Genomic DNA, 24652 nt, shown 5'->3' on the forward strand with positions numbered 1-24652 from the left:
CCTTGTAGCTGCCTGTTCCTCTAATAATGGCCATTAACACTGCAGGGAGAGGAGATACGTCCATATAAGTGTGCGCGCACACACACACACACACAGACACACAGACAGAGACACACACACACACACACACACACACACACAGTTGACCCATGTGAACCCTGGTCCATTTTCATATTAACACTGAGGATTTTTACTGTGTGCGTGCTCATTTGTATTCAGTTACACACATGTGCATTAACAAAGGAGCGGCTGGGGACTAGGGGAGAGGGGACGGTTTGAAAGTTTGAGAAAGTAACCTGTGTGTGTGTGTGTGTGTGTGTGTGTGTGTGTGTGTGTGTGTGTGTGTGTGTGTGTGTGTGTGTGTGTGTGTGTGTGTGTGTGTGTGTGTGTGTGTAACTCACGTTCCTCCTCTTTGGGGTCCAGCTGTGTGACACTGATGGAGAGACGATCGACACGCTCCTGCAGGGAGTTGACGCGAAAGGAAAAGGTGTGGGCCTCGTTGAACAGCTCCCCAAACAGGTCCTCCGCATACTTACCTACACACACACAGTCACACAGTCACACACACACACACACACACACACAATGTGATACAACACATATGCATACGCAAAGCTGTTCACAAATACACAACTTAGACTAGAAGCAGGTACTTTTATTCTGCTCCATTTCGTGTTCTAAATGTTCTAAATCATTTTACTTGTTTGCAATATGTGATAGTTTGTGTCAATTTATGCGAAGAGTTGCACAGTGCAATTTTCACTGTTAATTTTACTCTGAGAGCAGGGTCTGAAATTAACACCAGCCAATAAGCTCCAAATGTGGGTAGATTTTTCATTTGGCAAGCACGTTTTAGAAACCACCTGAGACGGGTGATTTTTTATTCATTTTCTGCAACAAAATATATATGCATTGATGGTTCGGTGCTTAACAAAACATCAGCTTTGCACCAAATGTGGGTACGTTTTTCAGTTGGCTGAAAAGTATGTTTCAGAAACCAGCCGACACTTTGGCAGGTGATGTTCTGCAACAAAATATCTGCATTGATGGTTCAGTGCTTAAGAAAATACCAGCCTTGTTGTGGCTCATAGCACAGGCACAGTTTTTGCAATAAAATATCAGAATTGATGGCTCAGCACGAGTATGGTTTGTAACAAAATATCAGCCTTGGTGGCGCTCTAGATTGATTGATTGATTGATTGAATACGTTATTAACAGTTTGCAAATAGTGCACTGGTACGATTATACAATGGTGCTAAATGGATAACACAAAAAGCCCTAAGAGGGGTTGTTTCAATTGTGGTTCCATCTCATGTTCTCATCAACACACCAGTAATGTCTTGGTGTTGGAGTGTTCCATAATCCATCACTTGTCTAGCTCCACTGTGCTGTGTGCTGACATGTGCTATATTTCCTATGTGCACACAGACTTTTAGACATATTTAAGGTGGACCTATCACACAATCTCTCACACAGGTAGAGTTTTGGATTGTGTATTTACCATGCCATGATATTACTCCAAATATTGGCAAGATATCTTCAATAGTTTCTCCATCGACAAATAGACTATTCAAGATATTCTGCCCTTGATTTGCAGTGAATAGTGAAACAGGTCTCAAAGTCACACTTTTAGCACACAAACGAACACGAACAAAGCAGTCTGACAAGGTACGGTTCGGCCTTTTTTCCCCATTAAGGATTGATAAATGTACTATGACAGCTTACATGTGCAATAACAAACAGTGATTCAGTCATTGAAGCATACAGTACCTACCGGAGCTTCTTCCGAATTCAAATAGTAATATAGCTGCAAGCAGCAATTAGCGGTTTCGAGAATAATGGCAGACTGGCAGACTGTGACAAGAGTGGCAGACTGGCAGACTGGCAGACTTTGACAGAGTGGCAGACTGGCAGACTGGCAGACTGGCAGACTGGCAGACTTTGACAGAGTGGCAGAGTGGCAGACTGGCAGACTGTGACAGAGTGGCAGACTGGCAGACTGGCAGACTGTGACAGACTGTGGCAGACTGGCAGACAGACAGACTGTGGCAGACTGGCAGACTGGCAGACAGACAGACAGACAGACAGTGACAGAGTGGCAGACTGTGACAGAGTGAGAGAGAGAGAGAGAGAGAGAGAGAGAGAGAGAAAGAGAGAGAGAGAGAGAGAAAGAGAGAGAGAGAGAGAGAGAGAGAGAGAGAGAGAGAGAGAGAGAGAGCAAAGTGCACATGTCTGAATTAACAGGGTCATGTTTTGCATAATGCAATTTAAATGTAAACTGTGACAAGTGGGGTTTGAGCCGTGGACCTTTGGCACATGAGACTAACACTGTATTGATCAAGCTATTCAATCCACAGCCTTGGTCAGTGAGAAGGGAGAATCCAACAAAACAAAACAAAACAAAAGAGGGAATGAAGTACATCATACATTGAAAACAAGTACTCTCAATAAGCGTTTCATTTAACAATTGCATGTTTATTCATTGATACAGTCATGTTGTGTGTAATGCAATTGAGTTGAGGTCTGCATGAGGTGAGATTTGAACCGGCGACACTCTGGTATCAAGGCAGATGATTAAGCCATTGGGCCAACAGACCCGAACTGATGAAAAGGGAGTTCACACACATGACACACTTTCACGCAAATTGCTCAGAAATACTGGATTTAAATGTTTTTCAAACTGCTCAAAATTGCAGACAATCTAAGGGCGGAGTTTACTGGTTAAAAATTGCACATGCATTCATTGATACAGTCATGTTGTGTGCAATGCAATTATAATGAATTCTACATGACGTGGGATTCGAACCAGGAACCCTGTGGTTTCAAGGTAGATGATTAAGCCATTGGGCCAACAGACCTGTACTAGTGAAAAGGGAGTTCACACACATGACACACTTTCACGCAAATTGCTCAGAAATCCTTGGTTTAAATGTTTTTCAAACTGCTCAATATATTTCGGAATGGAAACTAGTGGAAAATAGTCGATCTACAAGCTCACAACGCGTTGCTATCTAAAAAGGTGTGAGATTGTAGATCGGCTATTTTCACAAGAAAGTATGTCATACATAAAAAAAAACTACTCTCAAAAGCATTTCGTGTTATTGTCTAAACATTGCACTTGTCTGAATTAACAGGGTCATGTTTTGTACAATGCAATTTAAATGTGAACTGTAATAAGTGGGATTCGAACCAGGGACCTTCGGCACATGAGACTCACACTCTACTGGTGGAGCTATCCAATACACAGCCTTAGTCAGTGAAAAGGGAGAATCCAACCAAACAAAACAAAAGCGCGAATGAAGTACGTCATACATTGAAAAGAACTACTTTCAAGTATGCATTTCTCGTCATCTTTAACAATTGCACATGTATTCATTGGTATAGTCATGTTGTGTGCAATGCAATTATAATTAAGTCTACCTGAGGTGGGATTCGAACCGGCTACCCTATGGTTTCAAGGCAGATGATTAAGCGATCAAGCTATTGAACCAACACACCTGAACCTGTGAAAAAGGGCCTCAAACATGTATTTGACACAGTTTCATGCAAATTGCTCAGAAATCCTGGATTTAAATGTTTTTCAAACTGCTCAAAATTGCAGACAATCTAAGGGCAGAGCTTACTGGTCAAAGTGATACATGTGTTCCTCATGAGTCAAGGCACATGTGTAAGCAGGTTTAACGGCTGTCGGCCAAACGAGGCATGACTTTTGCCTGTTTAAAGTTTGCATTTTCAAAAAATTGCTATAGCGCCCCCCTTTGACCAATTGGAGTAAGATTGGTTTCAGTGATACTTGGAAGGACCCTCTACAATATTGCAAAGTGTCAAACAAATGTGAGTCTGCATGTATGTGTTAGGGGCAGATGAATAATTTAAAAAAAGCTGCAATTTTCATTGGCTTATAAAAGCTTAACGTTTTCACTTATGGAAAATCCGCTAAGTTACGTTTGTCGGCATTGGTCCAAAGTTCATGTGTATACAGTTTCGTACAGATTGCTCATAAATCCCAGGAGAAGTGATTTTTTTACTGCTTTTTACTGCTTTTCATAGAATTCGAAATGGTGGGAGATCTAAAGGTCAGAGGTCAAAAGTCAAACAGCGAAAGTTGTTAGGCATGAGGAGACGCATGTGTGTATCAAAGTTTCATGGCTGTAGGTCGAACAGGGCATGAGCTGTACCTGTTCAAAGTTGGCATGTTCAATTGAGTGCTACAGCGCCACCCTTTGGCCAATGGTTGTGAGTTTCGGGTTTTCGCCGTTTGGCATAGCCCTCTACCATATTGCCGAATTTCATAAGAAGTGACCAGGCGGTTAGGCCAGAACTGGCAAAAACGGCGGAAGAATAATAATAATAAATATAGCTGCAAGCAGCAATTAGCGGTTTCGAGAATAATGGCAGACTGGCAGACTGTGACAAGAGTGGCAGACTGGCAGACTGGCAGACTTTGACAGAGTGGCAGACTGGCAGACTGGCAGACTGGCAGACTTTGACAGAGTGGCAGATTGTCAGAGTGGCAGACTGTGACAGAGTGGCAGACTGGCAGACTGGCAGACTGTGACAGACTGTGGCAGACTGGCAGACTGGCAGACAGACAGACTGTGGCAGACTGGCAGACTGGCAGACAGACAGACAGACAGTGACAGAGTGGCAGACTGGCAGACTGTGACAGACTGGCAGACTGGCAGACTGTGACAGAGTGGCAGACAGACAAACAGACAGACTGTGACAGAGTGGCAGAGTGGCAGACTGGCAGACAGACAGACAGTGACAGAGTGGCAGACTGGCAGACTGGCAGACAGACAGACTGTGGCAGACTGGCAGACTGGCAGACAGACAGACAGTGACAGAGTGGCAGACTGGCAGACAGACAGACAGACAGACAGACTGTGACAGAGTGGCTGACTGGCAGACAGACAGACAGACAGTGACAGAGTGGCAGACTGGCAGACAGACAGACAGTGACAGAGTGGCAGACAGGCAGACAGACAGACTGTGACAGAGTGACAGAGTGGCAGACTGGCAGACTGGCAGACAGACAGACAGACAGACAGTGACAGAGTGGCAGACTGGCAGACAGACAGACAGTGACAGAGTGGCAGACAGGCAGACAGACAGACTGTGACAGAGAGAGAGAGAGAGAGAGAGAGAGAGAGAGAGAGAGAGAGAGAGAGAGAGAGAGAGAGAGAGAGAGAGAGAGAGAGAGAGAGAGAGCAAAGTGCACATGTCTGAATTAACAGGGTCATGTTTTGCATAATGCAATTTAAATGTAAACTGTGACAAGTGGGGTTTGAGCCGTGGACCTTTGGCACATGAGACTAACACTGTATTGATCAAGCTATTCAATCCACAGCCTTGGTCAGTGAGAAGGGAGAATCCAACAAAACAAAACAAAACAAAAGAGGGAATGAAGTACATCATACATTGAAAACAACTACTCTCAATAAGCGTTTCATTTAACAATTGCATGTTTATTCATTGATACAGTCATGTTGTGTGTAATGCAATTGAGTTGAGGTCTGCATGAGGTGAGATTTGAACCGGCAACGCTCTGGTATCAAGGCAGATGATTAAGCCATTGGGCCAACAGACCCGAACTGATGAAAAGGGAGTTCACAGACATGACACACTTTCACGCAAATTGCTCAGAAATACTGGATTTAAATGTTTTTCAAACTGCTCAAAATTGCAGACAATCTAAGGGCGGAGTTTACTGGTTAACAATTGCACATGCATTCATTGATACAGTCATGTTGTGTGCAATGCAATTATAATGAATTCTACATGACGTGGGATTCGAACCAGGAACCCTGTGGTTTCAAGGCAGATGATTAAGCCATTGGGCCAACAGACCTGTACTAGTGAAAAGGGAGTTCAAACACATGACACAATTTCACGCAAATTGCTCAGAAATCCTTGGTTTAAATGTTTTTCAAACTGCTCAATATATTTCGGAATGGAAACTAGTGGAAAATAGTCGATCTACAAGCTCACAACGCGTTGCTATCTAAAAAGGTGTGAGATTGTAGATCGGCTATTTTCACAAGAAAGTATGTCATACATAAAAAAAAAACTACTCTCAAAAGCATTTCGTGTTATTGTCTAAACATTGCACTTGTCTGAATTAACAGGGTCATGTTTTGTACAATGCAATTTAAATGTGAACTGTAATAAGTGGGATTCGAACCAGGGACCTTCGGCACATGAGACTCACACTCTACTGGTGGAGCTATCCAATACACAGCCTTAGACAGTGAAAAGGGAGAATCCAACAAAACAAAACAAAAGCGCGAATGAAGTACGTCATACATTGAAAATAACTACTTTCAAGTATGCATTTCCCGTCATCTTTAACAATTGCACATGTATTCATTGATATAGTCATGTTGTGTGCAATGCAATTATAATTAAGTCTACCTGAGGTGGGATTCGAACCGGCTACCCTATGGTTTCAAGGCAGATGATTAAGCGATCAAGCTATTGAACCAACACACCTGAACCTGTGAAAAAGGGCCTCAAACATGTATTTGACACAGTTTCATGCAAATTGCTCAGAAATCCTGGATTTAAATGTTTTTCAAACTGCTCAAAATTGCAGACAATCTAAGGGCAGAGCTTACTGGTCAAAGTGATACATGTGTTCCTCATGAGTCAAGGCACATGTGTAAGCAGGTTTAACGGCTGTCGGCCAAACGAGGCATGACTTTTGCCTGTTTAAAGTTTGCATTTTCAAAAAATTGCTATAGCGCCCCCCTTTGACCAATTGGAGTAAGATTGGTTTCAGTGATACTTGGAAGGACCCTCTACAATATTGCAAAGTGTCAAACAAATGTGAGTCTGCATGTATGTGTTAGGGGCAGATGAATAATTTAAAAAAAGCTGCAATTTTCATTGGCTTATAAAAGCTTAACGTTTTCACTTATGGAAAATCCGCTAAGTTACGTCTGTCGGCATTGGTCCAAAGTTCATGTGTATACAGTTTCGTACAGATTGCTCATAAATCCCAGGAGGAGTAGGCTTTTTACTGCTTTTTACTGCTTTTCATAGAATTCGAAATGGTGGGAGATCTAAAGGTCAGAGGTCAAAAGTCAAACAGTGAAAGTTGTTAGGCATGAGGAGACGCATGTGTGTATCGAAGTTTCATGGCTGTAGGTCAAACAGGGCATGAGCTGTACCTGTTCAAAGTTGGCATGTTCAATTGAGTGCTACAGCGCCACCCTTTGGCCAATGGTTGTGAGTTTCGGGTTTTCGCCGTTTGGCATAGCCCTCTACCATATTGCCGAATTTCATAAGAAGTGACCAGGCGGTTAGGCCAGAACTGGCAAAAACGGCGGAAGAATAATAATAATAGTGAAAGTGTAGAGATGTAATAGGGTTCGAAGCCTTACAGGCTCTCGAAACCTAATGAAAGTGTAGAGATGTAATAGGGTTCGAAGCCTGATAGGCTCTCGAAACCTAAAAAACAATTACTCTCAAAAGCATTTTGTGTTATTGTCTAAACATTGCACATGTCTGAATTAACAGGGTCATGTTTTGTACAATGCAATTTAAATGTGAACTGTAATAAGTGGGATTCGAACCAGGGACCTTCGGCACATGAGACTCACACTCTACCGGTGGAGCTATCCAATACACAGCCTTAGACAGTGAAAAGGGAGAATCCAACAAAACAAAACAAAAGCGCGAATGAAGTACGTCATACATTGAAAATAACTACTTTCAAGTATGCATTTCTCGTCATCTTTAACAATTGCACATGTATTCATTGATATAGTCATGTTGTGTGCAATGCAATTATAATTAAGTCTACCTGAGGTGGGATTCGAACCGGCTACCCTATGGTTTCAAGGCAGATGATTAAGCGATCAAGCTATTGAACCAACACACCTGAACCTGTGAAAAAGGGCCTCAAACATGTATTTGACACAGTTTCATGCAAATTGCTCAGAAATCCTGGATTTAAATGTTTTTCAAACTGCTCAAAATTGCAGACAATCTAAGGGCAGAGCTTACTGGTCAAAGTGATACATGTGTTCCTCATGAGTCAAGGCACATGTGTAAGCAGGTTTAACGGCTGTCGGCCAAACGAGGCATGACTTTTGCCTGTTTAAAGTTTGCATTTTCAAAAAATTGCTATAGCGCCCCCCTTTGACCAATTGGAGTAAGATTGGTTTCAGTGATACTTGGAAGGACCCTCTACAATATTGCAAAGTGTCAAACAAATGTGAGTCTGCATGTATGTGTTAGGGGCAGATGAATAATTTAAAAAAAGCTGCAATTTTCATTGGCTTATAAAAGCTTAACGTTTTCACTTATGGAAAATCCGCTAAGTTACGTTTGTCGGCATTGGTCCAAAGTTCATGTGTATACAGTTTCGTACAGATTGCTCATAAATCCCAGGAGAAGTGATTTTTTTACTGCTTTTTACAGCTTTTCATAAAATTCGAAATGGTGGGAGATCTAAAGGTCAGAGGTCAAAAGTCAAACAGTGAAAGTTGTTAGGCATGAGGAGACGCATGTGTGCATCGAAGTTTCATGGCTGTGGGTCAAACAGGGCATGAGTTGTACCTGTTCAAAGTTGGCATATTTCAATTGAGTGCTACAGCGCCACCCTTTGGCCAATGTTTGTGAGTTTCGGGTTTTCGCCGTTTGGCATAGCCCTCTACCATATTGCCGAATTTCATAAGAAGTGACCAGGCGGTTAGGCCAGAACTGGCAAAAACGGCGGAAGAATAATAATGAAAGTGTAGAGATGTAATAGGGTTCGAAGCCTGATAGGCTCTCGAAACCTAATGAAAGCCAAGGAATGTAATAGGGTTCGAAGCCTTACAGGCTCTCGAAACCTAAAAATCCACTCCAAGCTGACATTTTAATAAAAAATGCAACATAAAAATATATATACATATCTCGTATGTATATATACGTATATATTTATATATTTGAAGTAATATCATGGCAAGTTAACTACACAACCCAAAACCTCTACCAACGTTTGTTTTTATCCATTTAAAATAGGATATTATGCAGTGTTATCATGCAGATTAATTGTGGCTAGTATAAACATGTTTGGCAGGTATACTTTTTTTATCTACCACACATTTGGCTGGTGAGCTACTGTCTGAGTGTAAAATGGATCCATTTTTACACTCTCAATATTAAATTGAAACTGACGTTGACAGTGCGAGTCATTGGGGCAGCTAATGTAGATGTTTCCTCATCTTCAATGGAAAAGAATGTGTGTGTGTATTCAACATCTTGAAAGTATTTTAAATGCATGCTTTTTAGCAGTTTCATCACTTAGTTCCCCCGTGACTTTGAATTGAGGTGGGGTTATTGCGGCAGTTATAATGTCCTACTAAAAGTAGGCATTGATTTTCCTGTGCAAAGCGCGCAGAGCTGGACACACCATTAAGTTTTGGCATTCAGTGCCGTTTGCGTAGCGTGTCCTCGACACTAACCATTTCCCATTTACATGGGATTTATGTGCACCCATATAAGTGTCTGTGTATGTGTGTATGTGTGCGTCTCCGTGGCACTGACTGAGGCTGCTGAGTTGGCGGATGACGTTGGCCAGGGAGACGTTGGTCACACACTCCAACTCATTCTTGATGTTTCTGGGCAGCACCGTGTGGCACAGGTGCCTGGGCTCAATGCTGCGCTTCACCAGCGGCATCTTTCTGCAGCGAAACCGCTAACCTGCAGACCTGTCAGGGGAGAGGAGAAGAAAAGAGAAGACACTTTATTAGTGCACCAAGCCTCGCTTCCTTGATCCTTTATCTGTCATGGTATATGAAACCTATTAAGTCAGACAGAAGAGCTACTGTAGGTAGCGAGGATAGAGGGGAAATGGCCCTCATTACATTGATTGCCTTGCTATCATTGCACCAGAATGATCACAACAGAGGAGAGGGGGTGGGGTGCCGGAATGTGGTGTGTGCGTGCGTGCGTGAAAAATCACTATTGGCAGAAATGCAGTGTGAGTGTGAGTTTACGTGGATGAACAGCTAGTGGTAGGAGAAATAAGGATGCATAGGAAAATGCATAAAAAGAGTGAAACAGTACTGTGACTATCAACAGCCATGCTGGCTGTCAAGTGTTGTCTTGTATCCTTTGTCATTCTCATCAACATCATCATGCATCGCCTAGTTAATGTGCTATGGCGCTCTGCCTGCCTGCTCAGCCATGCTAATGCTTTTAAGGCTGCAGCATTGGCCTGCTTAGCCCTAATTGCCCCATTCCACACCAGTAGCGGTGCAAATGTTCATGTAACTAATCGATATCATTGAAAATAATCAATAATAAACAATTTAATAAGATAATAGATACATAATCTATCCCAAGTGAGCTTGTAGATCGGCAATTTTTTTAAAGTTTCGAAAACGTACAATATTTTCACCAACCCAATGCCCAGAATATAGGGACAGAAAGGTTGAAAGTGGCATAGCATACTGTAAGTGCAGTTACCGATCTCGTCCAAAAGGTCAAATAATGACCGACATATCTAGCCTGGCATGGCCAGACTAATATCACTGCAGCCATAGATATTAGACTGGAATCTCTGTGTGGATCCTGCATTTCCAAGGGGCAGATCAGAAAAAGAAAAGCCTCTTGTGATAAACCCGACCCATATTTGCATACTGGGCCCTAATTGGTGCCCCACAACTTCGGGGGCAGCGAAATCCAATCACAATCGAGCAGGGCCAGACTAAGCTGCAGAGGGCTTCTTTTTGTTTTTTTTGCACTGGCAGATTTGTCTGGTTTCCAGGCTACGATATATTGGCCAGACCGATATATCGATCGGGCTTTACATGGTTGTCTGCTTGGGATGGCAGCGACAGGGATTGCAGTACACAACGGGGAAACATTAGGAGAAAACAGACAAAAAAATGACTTCAGTGTTGCCGATTTCAGAGTGGTATACTACTGTATGCGTGATCCTTAATTAGTGGAAGGAGTTCAGTGACCAGCGGGGCCTTTTAAACCCTTTGATAACCATACATTTTCCACAGTTTCTATTTGCTTCTTTGTGTAATGACGAGTCTTGTCGTTCCCTTAAATTCACAAAAGGGTTGGCCTTTTGAAGACGTGTGCTAACAGAAAGTGACATATCTGACTAACGAGGATGAAAGTGAAAACAGACGCTTGGGAGGGCACAAGAGTGTGTTGAGAGGCAAGACAGACAGACAATTATAGAGCCCCAACAGATTCTCTCCCTGTGCGACCACACCCGTTTAATCATAATACTAACGGGACTCTCCTTTGCAAATGTTCTCTCTAATTAGAAGGAGATCAGGTGTTGAAATGGGCCGATTGATCGTCCGAGCCACGGAAAGACGGAGTCAGATGTTAAGCACACTCTAAGATTAAACGCGAATAGAAGGCTGATGCTTTTAATATCCAGACGTATTCAACGCCGCCGTCATATGGGAATAGACGTGATTATTGATTTGCATCTGAAAAAAAGAAAAGATAAATGGAGGACAGAAAAGGTTCTAGGAAACAACCCAGCTATGGATGGATGGTGAGAGGAGGGTTAAAACAGGCTGTTTTCTGAGGTGAGTCATCTCAGAAACAACATCTAAGAAAGGACCATAAAAGGGAAGAAAAAGAGTCACGCATGCGTCCTAAGCCTTAGCTAAAGTGGTTTGTATACGAGGTGTGCGGGCAATGTGACGGCACAAACCCAAACACAACCGCAAATCCTCGCCCACCTCTGCAATAACAAAGACACCCTCTTCTCTTGAGAGATTAATCTCACTTCTCGTGGTCTCTTCGCACACGCACGCACGCTCTCTCTCATTCAAAACGAATGCACCTCTGTGCACCCACCTACTCGTATAATAAAAACACACACATGCACCCACATTCTCATGCCCACCCAAACGCCCCCCTGACAGGGACCACCTGTTGACTCATTGCTTTTTTCCAATCCAATGAAGGTTGGCAGGCCGCTTTGTCAGCCAGTGAAGCCCACACACACTTTTCACAAGGACTCAATAAGTTACATGCGCGCGCGCGCACACGCACACACACACACACACACACACACACACACACACACACACACACACACACACACACACACACACACACACACACACACACACACACACACACAGTACAATTCTCGGTGGTAATTTAAGTCTAAGAGTGTAGAAATAATTCCAAAACAAAATGGATGGGTCCATTTGGTTACGTTTTTACACTGAGAGTTACAAATGGAGAGATTTTTAGAAAATCAGGAAAAAATCCATTAGGAAGTGTGTGTAAGGTGTGTGTAGACAGACATGCGTACACACACCTACATGCACATACACAAATGAATGCAGTGAGTGCACACACTTTGTCTGTTTTCTTCTCTTGCCTCCTTCCATCTCTCTTTCATTTAGATACATTTAAATTATAGTAAAGCCTCAAAAAATGCCCTTTTGGACAAACCTTCCCAAATAGAAGCAAAAGCTGCATGGACGATGTCAGGGTCCTAGCAGTGTGGATGAGATATATTGCACTAGGAATGGGATGATAATCGTTATCATTTATCGTGATAAAAAAACGCTCAATGTCAAACCCTGGCAAGACACAAGATATCATCTCATATCAATCGCAGGCCACTGAATGGAATCGTTATCATGGCAAACATTGCGATATCAGCAAATATTATTCCATCTGTATAATCGTATATAATATAACCATTATCTGAAGAATCAATATGGTATTGTTACTGTATCACGATGAACCTTGTGAGTTACACCCCAGTTTTCGATCATTATTTCTGAGGATAGCAAAGAACAGACTTTTTCTAAGGAAAAATGGATACAAAGAACCAAAATAAACGCTCTAACTGGAATGGGAAAAAGACAGAGCAAAGGGAGAAATTCAAGTGTTTTACATGGAGGCCTGCAGTGTTATGTTATTGTTCTTTGAATAATGTATCACAGCAACAACCCTTGGAAAATAGATTTTTGCTACAAAATGAATGAACAGGAAACAACGCCGAACATCTGCTGCTGTCCAGATTGTCCTCTGAACCCATTTACTGTGTGTGTGTGTGTGTGTGTGTGTGTGTGTGTGTGTGTGTGTGTGTGTGTGTGTGTGTGTGTGTGTGTGTGTGTGTGTGTGTGTGTGTGTGTGTGTGTGCGTGTGTGCGTGTGTCTTGATTGCCGAATGTATTCTAGCACTTTGGAGCCTGATTGCACATCAGGCGACCACAGACTGATAAGTCCTGGGGAGCGAAAATAAATGTTTTTGTCTGCACACACACACGCACACCAGCACTTCCGTACATGGTACAGACACAACAACATGTACACACAGACACACACGCACATGCGCATGCACACACACACACACACGCACGCACGCACACCATTGGTCCAGACAGTGAGAGGTTGAGAGTTCCATATTGTGACAGCTCTGTCCCAGGTTCCCGCAAGAAATCTTTTATTAATTACCTCACTCGTTTCCCCTCCGAGAGAATTAATGAAAGGAAAAAAAGAGCAAGAAATAGAGTGTGAGTGAGATGGAGATGGAGAGAGGGAGGGAAGGAGAGAGAAAGAAAGAGATAGAGAGAGGGAGGGGAGTGAGAGAGACAAATGGTAGTATTGGAAGTCAAGCCATGGCCCGAAGCTAAGCAACAGCACTAGACTTGATAAACCAGTCAATATAAACTACAACAACAAACCTATCAATCACCGTTGGCCCAGGCTGCATCGTTTTACATCCCACAATATGGAGCCAACATATTCTAGTCAATGCTGCACTCTGTAACCTTAAGTGCAGAACAAGCCTCTTTGTAAAACATAAATGCCAGGAATCATATTGTCAGTCATATTGAGAGCCATTCATCCAATCGACTTCATGCTTGGCGGTTGAGGACCCAAAGACGTTCTCCAGAACTGGCCCACTCTGAACAGGCATGCATAGGGTACTACACTTATAGGCTGGGCAAGTAACCGGAAATATATTGAAGCCGTAATTAGAACCAATAACAGACTTATTTTAATTTGATTATTTCTTGGATTTTTTTTATTATTTTTTTTAATTAAGGTGATAGGCATTTAGTAATGCTGGTACAGGATACACCATACATATGCACAGTACAACTTAGGCTTTTGTACACAAATGACACAGTGACAACACAGGATAAAATAACTGCAGGTCGGGTATAGGAGAGTACGAACTCAAACATTACAAATGATTGAAATTGTGTATAAAAATATGTATATGAAAATAACAATGATAACAATTGGTAAAAGTAAGAATAATCACTCCCACCTCAATCTGGGAACCCATCGGCAAAAAAAAGAGATTACTCCCACCCCAATAAAGAACCAAAAAGCAAACAAAACACTGAACAACACAAGACAAAAAAATGACACCACCAAAGGACAAGTGGCCTTGACCATAAAATGGACGAAATTTCAGGCCTGATATACTGTAGGCCTATATTTTTTTCTTATACATCAACAAATCAACAAAAAAATGAACAGATGTTTTTTATAATCGACTAAATTGTCTAATTAACCACTATTTTGTACTTCGTTGTACCATGGTTATGTGCAAAAATTATGAAAATAGCAGATCTAAAAGCTCACATAGATCGTTGTGAGCTTGTAGATCAAAATAATCGCTCATTAATCGTCATGGGAAAAGTTTAAGTCGAATTGAAGTCGTATCGCCCAGCCCTAACTGCACTAGTAGTCTAAAATCTCCATCCACTTTGTGCAACTCAACTCAACACAACATAGTATACCCAAGTCCAGTCCATCTTCTGCTTAAAGGCCTATGTTGTTAAGTCGGGGATATGAGGCTATGATGCTCGAACAAGCATCCATTGAGCCATTGTCTCCGCTTTGCCCAGCAAAACAGACCGCCTACCTCCTCCTGGGACCGTCCAGTTTAATCTGCCCCTCTCTAATTCTCCCAAATCTCCATGCCGAAAAACCCGTGTTCTCTGTTGCCACAATCCCCTGATCGATATGAAAGCTTAAGCTGGCAAAAACTACTGGACACTAGCGCAACAAACACACAGGCCTCCGCTAGACAAAACACCTCTCAGAGGGATGGAAGGGTAAGAAACCAGGAAGGATGTGGAGGAACACGAGACAAGAAGGAGGGCAAGAGGGAGAAAAACTAATGCGGGGTGAAGAGAATAGGGAGGAGTGGAGAGCCATGTGGAGAAGAACATTTATTATTTTATTTGTAAGCTGTAAAATCCTAATACGGTCCCTTTTGTTCCATTTGCACACTCTCATAGTTAGTAACACTGCAGAGTTTACTATTTTGTGGAGGAACACGAGGAACAAGTGAGCCGTGGGAAGTACAAGAGAGAGAGAGAGAGAGAGAAAGCAGTCAAATGATAGAATGGGGAAGGTCGGAGGAGAAAGAGCATAAAGGGACAAGTACTACACAAGAACCAGCCCAGTGGCCTTGTGGTTGAGTGTCCTCCCTGAGATTTAGAGGTCGGGGGTTAAATCCCTGGCCGAGTCATACTTCAAAGACTATTAAAAAAAAAATGGTACCCAGTTCCTCCCTGCTTGGCACTCAGCCTTAAGAGTTGAATTTGGGGTTAAGTCCCTGTGACATATACTAGCATCATGTCCAAGGGCTGTACTTGTTCATCAAGCTGCCTCACGCTAAGGAAACAGGAGAGACAGGCTCCTGTATTGTGTGCTACTACATGCCTCATAAAACCATTGGTTCCCTGGGCAACTTCCTTAACTACACAACACATTTTGAGCAAGCGCATCAATGCACATAACGAGACAATGCCATGGCACTGATGGCAACCTAACAAAGCTTAACCAGGTGCAATCTGTAAACAAAGGTCAACTGCATAGGCAAGGACACTTAAGAAGCTGCCCTCAATCCGTCCGTCCATACCGGTGACAACAGGGGCTTTAATGAGAAATCGATCGATAGGAAAGTTCACACAGCGGTGCATTCCACAGCAATGCACAAATATGGGGGCGATAATTGAGACACGCCAAAAAACGAGACACTTCAATGTTAGACACGGAGGTGCTTTCAAAACCACTAGCCTATTTTGTTTTTCTTCCAACCTTTATTGATCAAGGGAAAGTGTTGTGCTGCTGACCACGCATGCCCTTTGTCAGCACTGCACTGTGCTTGCTTCATGTTTATAATTTCACAAATGCACACATCTGCCCAAAAGTTCAGCCTCGTTGGTCACTGGACAAGGTCCACTACATCATTCTGTCATTGGCCCTGCTCAGGGCACCTTGACAGAAAATGCTTAACCACCTCTAGACTTAGTGACCTGGACCTGAGTTGGCTCTGTACTTGTACTGTTTTTTTTCCATCTACACCAAATCTCTTCACCAAAAAAAAGCTTGCTATTTTTGCCTAATGTTCCCACCAGAATATGGATGCTGGGTTTAAGTGTGAAAGTGTGAATGTCACTCATCCATCACTCACCATGTTCCACCAAATATCTACCACTGAGACGTAAATATGGGTCGCAACTTAGTAATATATAAATATCCATTTTTATTTTTATTTACCTTTCCTACATTTAGTTTTTCTAAATAAAACTTTCAGAAATTCCAAACAAATGTAAAAAAAAAAAAAAAGAAATGTTCAAAGTAGCATTTTCCCAAATAGTGACAATAGATATGCAATTTCCACTATTTTTTAAATAGGGCTTAAGTGGATCATTCACAATGTATTGTTGTAAGTTTGGGTCACAGGAAGAATCTCTCTTTTGGGTCTGAAAGTTTGGGAACCCCCTGGTCTAAGGCATTTAAGCCAGAAAACGTCTGGTGACAGCAGGCCCTGTTTCTTTAACATTTGGGGTTCCATTGTTCCTACTTATAATTTAAGAGCTTTTCCAACTGGGCAACAAACAACGAAGCTTTTCCTTAGCAGAGTCAATTTCATTTTCAGCTAATAGTCAATCAACGCTCACAGACCCGGCCCGCACAGTGTAGCCGGCCAACTCCTTGCTCCATAATGGCTCATCGGGGGATGAAATCTAACAAGACGTCGTCTACAGCTTCCAGATGATTGCTCCGAGTCAGAATTTCGGACCAATCAGAGAGAGACCCTGCACGATGCCTGTTCCACTAAAAGTGGGAGCCGGGAGCGAGGGGAACATTAAACATGTGGAAAATGTGTCTCCTCCAACCATTTAATTTGGTATTAAACGTAAAGCTGCTGAATGAGAAACGTAACTGCTCTATCGTTTAACCCATTGAAACCGGGAACGCATCCGTGTCATTTTAGATTTCTTTGGCTATTCAAAAGTAGGGCTACGCGCTTATATATCTGCTATTTTTGAAAAATCTTGAAAATGTGTGCAAATATTTGAATATATCTCTGCTGTCCGGCAGAAACCAGCTAATTCCAAAATGTTATTTTTTCAGGAAATGAAAAAAAGTGGAGTTAGGAGGTTTTGTTCATCATTGATAAGAACAGCTGAATGGACCTCCAAGAAAGTTTGAGGATCCAATGGAGTTAGCTGGTTTTGTCAGAAGCGCTTTTTAATGCTTTTCATTGGTTCAATATTTTTTTACCAACACACAGACATAAAAGGGTGTTCAATGGTCCTGATTTATGGACGCGTCAAAATGGAGTTAGCTGGTTTCTGCCGGACAGCAACGATATATTTTTTAAAGTGAACATTTGTCAAATATTTAGATAAGAGGGACCTCCAAAAGCAAGTATTTGAGTTACAAATGCTCAAGATTTTTCAAAAATAGCAGATCTACAAGCTTGGTGCTGCGCTATGAGCTTGTAGATCTGCTATTTTTGAATAGCCAAAGTATAAAATAATGGTTAAAGCTAAAATCTAGAATGACACAGATGCGTTCCTTCCTGGATTGAATGGGTTAAAATCGCTGATTCACTTTCCTTTCCTTTTCTCATTCCGTCTCTTCACATGTCCTCAGAAATACAGGACTGACCGCCACTGAGGGCCACACGCAGTGGCTCCTGTGCATGACACACATCACATCATCATCACTAATCAGGGACTGGTCAAGCATTGATGAGCAGGCAGTGTTGCCAGATTCTGTGAGAGAAACAAGCAACCAGGTCTAGGAAAACCAGCCCAAAAGAAGCGGCTATGGGCCACATGAGCACTTTAACATATACATCAGCTATTTGAAAATAGCAGATGAGCTTGTAGATCGGCTATTTTCAAATAAATTCTTGCGGGGAAATTATAATAGGCAGATCTGGCAACCCTGTGAGCAGGGCGTTATTACCTATATATTACCTATGCAATCAGTGCCTCCACTTTCTCATTTCATCCCCTTGTACTCAGTGTGTACATACAGGCTAGCTCGTCTCTCTCTCTCTCTCTCTCTCTCCTCTCCTCTCCCCACCCAGCACACCACAGCCCTCCTTTTATGGACCATTCATCTTGGGTGGTGCTTCCTGCTGTCACCTATCACCATGGCAACGGCTGCAGTGGGATGATGCCATTGGCCACTTTACAATATCCCAGGAGAGGTGGAAGAGAGAGGGGGGGGGGGGAGGATTTGATGGGTGGTGGGTGGGTGGGCGGGTGGTTGAGAAAAGAAACTCACAGAATGAATGAACAGCCTCTCTGGACAACAGTGACGCGCAAGAACGGTGACGGCGACCGACGGTGGCTGATGAATGGACGTGATCAAAGCGAGGGAGCGGGTGGAGGCGGGAGTAGGAAGTGTTAACGCCGAGATCAGAAAAAGGCGCCTCAGCTATTGTGAGGTACACAAAGCAAGGGGGAAGGACTGGCGCGTGCCTCCAGACTGCAGGGGAGGTGAGGCTCATTGCGCTCATTGGACAATATGTCTCTTAATGAATCCTAATGGAGAGTTTACTCGCTCAATAGCTGCTGGGGGGCCCCTCAGTGTGGAGAGTGAGGTCAAGGGGCCGCTTTATGCGGAGAGCACGGCGGACAAACCAGGGCCCTTAATGCGGCATGACCTGCGACCTCACACACACACTCACTCACACATATACACACACAGGCACGCAAATACACACACAGAGGCATTAGGCACAGGAGCTAAGCTACGCCTGGAGCTAAGCTCACTCAGCTCTGCGAGGCAGCGGCGAGGCCGCTTGTTGTAGGAATGTAATCAGGAAGGAACAGGAAAGAATAAATGAAATAAAAAGGCACCTCTTCCTTGAATAATGACATCCCTAGTACTGTTGGTTCAATAAAGCTGGGAGGGAGAGCAGAGCATGGTTAGTGCACTGTAAAATCCTTAGTGTCCATTTAACTCGGAAGAGCGTACGGATGGAACCAAATGGACCCTTACGGGTCCATTTGGTTCCATCTGCACACTCTTCGGAGTTAAATTAACACTGGGATTTTACTGTGCGGAGGCAGCGAGCAGTACACCATTTCTACTGAGGGCAGTGGGTTCCTTGGTGTGTGGAATTGGATTGAAATGGCCCAGGAACGGTGGTTCTCATGAGTGATTTAAAATGCATGGGCTACAGTTAGTCAGGCCCATTTTTCTCACCGGACCACCAGGACGCAGTCACACACACACACACACAGGGGGACGCGGACTAAGATTTACTGTAGTAGTTTCTCCAAGGGCACATGGGTGTATAAATAGTAGCTCCACACAGCAGAACAAAGCACTGTTGTGTGTTCCAGCCCTCCAAGAACCTCTTGCCTGCACTCAAACATGTTCTTTTCTTTTCTTTTTTGTCCACCGGTGTCAAAAGTGTCAGATGTTTACATCTTAATGATCCTTTTGCATTAGGTCAAAGTCAAAGTTTCTTTGGTAATACATTTTAGTAGTAGATTTGACGGGAGATTCAGCAGTTCACAAGACAAAACATCACAGAAATACGGATTCAATAGAGAGCAAAACAAATAGGCCTCATGTAAAACAAGTATCATCATAGTATGAAAAATAGTACTTAAGTATAAGAAGTCATGACAAAGTGCTTCTGTGCACGCACGCACACACACACACACACACACACACACACACACACACACACACACACACACACACACACACACACACACACACACACACACACACACACACACACACACACACACACACACACACACACACACACACACACACACACACACACACACACACACACACACGCCTTCCACCCACAAACATGCTCACCAAAGCTGAGATTGATGCATCTTTCTTTTTTTTTTTTTGTTCCGAGCTATAAACAGCAGCCGACATAAAGACACAGACGTGACCAATCGGGGTGGGCGGCGGAATGCCGGCAGCCAATCGCAGAGGGAGCAGAGATCAAACTGGTGAAAACAGTCCCAGCAGCTGGTTTAGATCAGCGATATACAGCAACTCAGTGGAGAAGAAAATGAAAAATTGTTCTTTGTGGGACTAAGCGCATCAACGGGGAGCCTTGTTTCTCTTGGCTAGTGTAATATAAAGGGTTTTCTTTCTTTCTTGTCTTTGTCCCTCTGGGGAGTCAAGTAAAAAAAAACGAATTGCGTCTTGCCATCTTCCCCATCATTAAGTGCCGGCTAATTTTTCCATCCATTTTATGATTCTAAACAATGGCTAATTGCTTGATTTTTTGGTATTATAGTTTTTTTTATAAAATGCTGAATTTGCTGCCTTCCAGCTGCCATGGCTGAGTCACTCTTCTTAAGGATGATTTTTATACTTCGTTGCGCACTGGGTGTCATACACCGAAAATAGCCAATCTACAAGCCCACAACATGTCACGTCGTGACACGTTGTGACATGTTGTGGTATGGTGCATCTTCTATTTTCGGCGCGCAACACCAGCACACAACAGAGTATAAAATCAGGCTTCAGTCCTGGGGAAGTTTGAGCGAGAGACACCACATGTGCTGAACGGCAAAGATAAAATAGAGAGGATCTCACCTCCCTTGAGGATGCGCCTTATCAAACGCCACACCTGATTCTTTTCTCACCCACTCGCCCTCTCCTCCCTGCCCCCACCACCACTAGGCAAGGCTAGGCAGACCCATGATGCTTTGCTGCTGCTGCTGGTGGGGATAGACTGTCAAAGTTGACAGGGGGAGGAGAGCGGACCGCTTCTGGCAGCACGGAAGAGCACAGCTAGAACCCCCAGTGCACATGTACTGTATAACACAGCAACGCATGTGCGCGCCCACACACACACAAAGAAACCTTAGTATGCCACAATTCCCTGTCTGACAGTAGCATGTCACATTGGCAGGAGTTATCATCAAAGTGCAAACAGTGGGCCAATATCACAAGAACAACTTCACATCCTAATCCAGACGCACACAGGGAGTTGGGACACCAAACTCACACGTACACACATAAAGTGTAAAGGGGTGTGTACTGTGTACACACACACTTAGACAAACACTCACATGAGTATGTTCCCATGTTGGGAATCTACAAGCATCTACAGAACACCGCGCCACCCACCCATCAATGCAGATCATGCTGGCAGAACATATCCTGGCATGTGCCAGTGTGTCTGACTGCCAATTAAAATTCTGCACCAGCCGGTGCCCCTTCAGCAAGTGAGATGACACCTCGCGGGCCCTCAACACAGTGAGGCGCTTTAACTTTAACACACACACACACACACCAAACACACACACACACACACACACACACACACCTCTTATTGTTGGGCTAAAAATAACCCCTGCAGAACTATGCTGCTGTCAGGTGGGGGCCCAGCTATGCTAACTAGCTGAGCTATAGTTGAAAACTTCACATAAAGAACTACGCAAGGGACACAGATAGAACTACTTGCGTTGCGTCCTAACTTTCCTCGCATGAAATTGTTTGGCTACATTTCTCAAGATGTTTTTTTGCATATAACTGGCATCACATGGGTTACTGAGAGATGCCCACGGCAAGTCTAGAAAAAGCAATCAACTGAGCGGCACAGTGGCTCAGTGTGCTTCGCGTTGTTGCCTCGCAGCAAGAACGTCCACTCGGTTCAAATCCGACTGAGGGCTTTCTGTGTGAGTTTGCATGTTCTCCCCGTGTTCACGTGGTGCTCTGGTTTTCTCCCACACCAAAACGACATGCATGTTAGTGACAGGGTGTTGTTGTAAGGAGCTTTGGATAAAGGTAATATAGAAATGCAGAACATTTACCATTCCTCTCCCGCTAGTTGAATGTCAGGTTTTCACTGCACTAAGCAAAACTGAATACCCTGTATTAACTTGATCATCATCATCATAACCTTTATTTCAACTCGGAGTTGATCCTCCTCAGCAATGAAGAGTTTCTGATTCTGATTTGGCTCAGCAGTCAGAACCTCTGTCTCTTAATCATCATCATAACCTTTATTTCAACTCGGAGTTGATCCTCAGCAATGAAGAGATTCTGATCCTGATTTGGCTCAGTAGTCAGAACCTCTGTCTCTTACCATGCTCATTTCTCAAACATATGTTGGGGTGGCAGTGAGTGCTCACCTCAACTGATCAGAGCAGGCAGCCTAGCTAGCACATGCCAGCGGGCAGGTGTTCATGGCAGCGGGCCCCCTGGCTGGTACGGCTTCTGGACTGTAATCACATTGCCTTGGCAGATATGAGCAGGTTCCAAGAGCGGATCCAGAACAAGGCAGTCACCAGCAGAAAGTCACTGATCTCCGCAGGGGGTAATACATTTGAAAATATATTTGAAAATAGTTGCTCTGTTGATGGGAAATGTAATTGATAATACAAAGCACTGACTTACACTGCATGTTGAAATAGGTCTCAAAGTCACAGTTTTGTTTAAATAAATACTCATGTTGATTCTACTTTTGTTTAAATAAATACTCCTGTTGATTCTACTATTTGAATAAGGAAGAAGATCCGGATCTGGATCCTGGAAAAAATAGTAACTTCGAGAGCTATTTCACTGTGCAATCTAAGCCAACGTTGTGAAAATGTTGTAATACCAATTTCTAATCAACGGAGCAAAGTTCTATTGAAGATTATAACTCCAACATTTGGAGTTACATCATGCAAGGTAACTACACAACCCAAACAACCTAAACCGCACAAATGGGCATAATCAACGTCAAACTACATGCCTAGTGAATAACGTGACTCGGCCACCATGTATTTTGTACTAAAGACATTAGATCAGCTTATTCATTCATTTAACACACACACACACACACACACACACACACACACACTGGAGCCCCCATGTAGACTAAATATTCATGCAAGCCTAGTATGTGACAACATCAATGACTACAGTGTCTAATGAACAAACCACACTCAAAAGAAGTTTATCTGCTGAATGCACACAAACCCACTGTTATGAATAATGAAAGCCCACTGCTCAATAATAAATGTCTGCGTTCCGACACAGAGCAGCTGCACTTGTTTGGCCTGTGAGAGAAACTTCATTATATCCACTCCCTAGATGCGAAGGAGAAACACACACACACACACACACACACACACACACACACACACACACACACACACACACACACACACACACACACACACACACACACACACACACACACACACACACACACACACACACACACACACAGCTGCAACTACTGCTTGTTCACAGAACAGAAAATACTAACAACACACATACGGTGGCTGGTTCTTCGCTTGGGAAGATCATAGGAGGAGTTTAGAGTTTGTGGTCCTTTTGCTTTGCTTTGAAGCAGGCACGTTGGTGTCCGTACACACACACACACACACACACACACACACACACACACACACACACGCACACGCACACACCCAGAGCACAGCACAGAGGTGCTGTTCAAGCCAGTCAGAAAGCCTGTTAGGAGGGCAAAACACTTAGCCTAAATAAAGTGGACAGGTCTGCCAAATGAAATGGCCCCTTACTGTTCCATTCCTTACCCAGCAGAGTCAACAGAAGCAGTAAAGGTGAATTCCCCTGCTTCATTCCTCAATCACACAACTCTATCGACTCTAATGAATCGATTAACCACTTAAGCGTTGCTTTATACTTTATTGCACAACGGTGTCGTGCAAAAATTGTGAAAATAACAGATCTACAATATTAAGCTCACAACGCGCTGTGATGTTATGTGTTGCCAGCTTGTAGAACGGCCATTATCACTTGTTATCAATATTTGCATTATAGACCCTACCTTTAAGTAAAGTGTTACCTGGTAGTTATAATGTGCTGTTTATAATCCATTATGACCAGCAATAAGTTATAATATTTCATAAACCTTGTTATAATAATTATTTTATGCATAATTATAATAAACACCTATAACAAGTTTTATAATGCCTTATAAGTGCATTATAATGCAAAACCATTATCGTTTTGTTTTGTTTTTATAATTGATTAAATCGATTAGTTCGATTAACTGTTGCACCCGTAATGTTGTTACTAGTGGACCCAGCCTCTACACGTCACACTAGGAGAATCTGCATGTGCGTTCACGTATACATCTTTTGCTTTGTTTATGTTTTAACCACTTGAACCGTATAGCGTCCCTATTCTGGGCATGTCAAAATAGGTTAACATTTGTTGAAAATGGGCTTTCAACTGCAATGCGTTGTGAACTTATAGATATTATTTTGTCAGCGAAGAGATTTGGTGAGGGAGAAAATGAGAGAACCAAGGACTGACCCCTGTGCCTGTATGCATGCATGCATGTGTGCACATTGAGGTGGGCTCTGTGCTGAACTGGGCGATGTCGTGGGCTTTGGGAAAATCAAAGCAGAGCGAGA

At 43.1% G+C, this 24652-nt stretch overlaps 1 protein-coding gene across 3 annotated transcripts in view; it reads right to left on the minus strand.

Moving 5' to 3' along the window:
• The window catches only part of wasf1 (WASP family member 1), an 88892-nt gene that overhangs the window by 42009 nt on the left and 22231 nt on the right, over positions 1 to 24652 (minus strand). For all 3 annotated transcript variants that reach the window (XM_084081806.1, XM_084081807.1, XM_084081805.1), the window contains exons 2-3: positions 9538 to 9701; positions 402 to 536 (exon numbers count right to left, since the gene is read on the minus strand). In XM_084081806.1, the coding sequence (XP_083937932.1) occupies positions 402 to 536; positions 9538 to 9670 (268 nt within the window). In that variant the 5' untranslated portion in view covers positions 9671 to 9701. The remainder of the gene's footprint in view (positions 1 to 401; positions 537 to 9537; positions 9702 to 24652) is intronic.

This window comes from Gymnoscopelus microlampas (genome assembly GCF_963454915.1).
Source record: "Gymnoscopelus microlampas genome assembly, chromosome: 16".
NCBI lineage: Eukaryota > Metazoa > Chordata > Actinopteri > Myctophiformes > Myctophidae > Gymnoscopelus > Gymnoscopelus microlampas.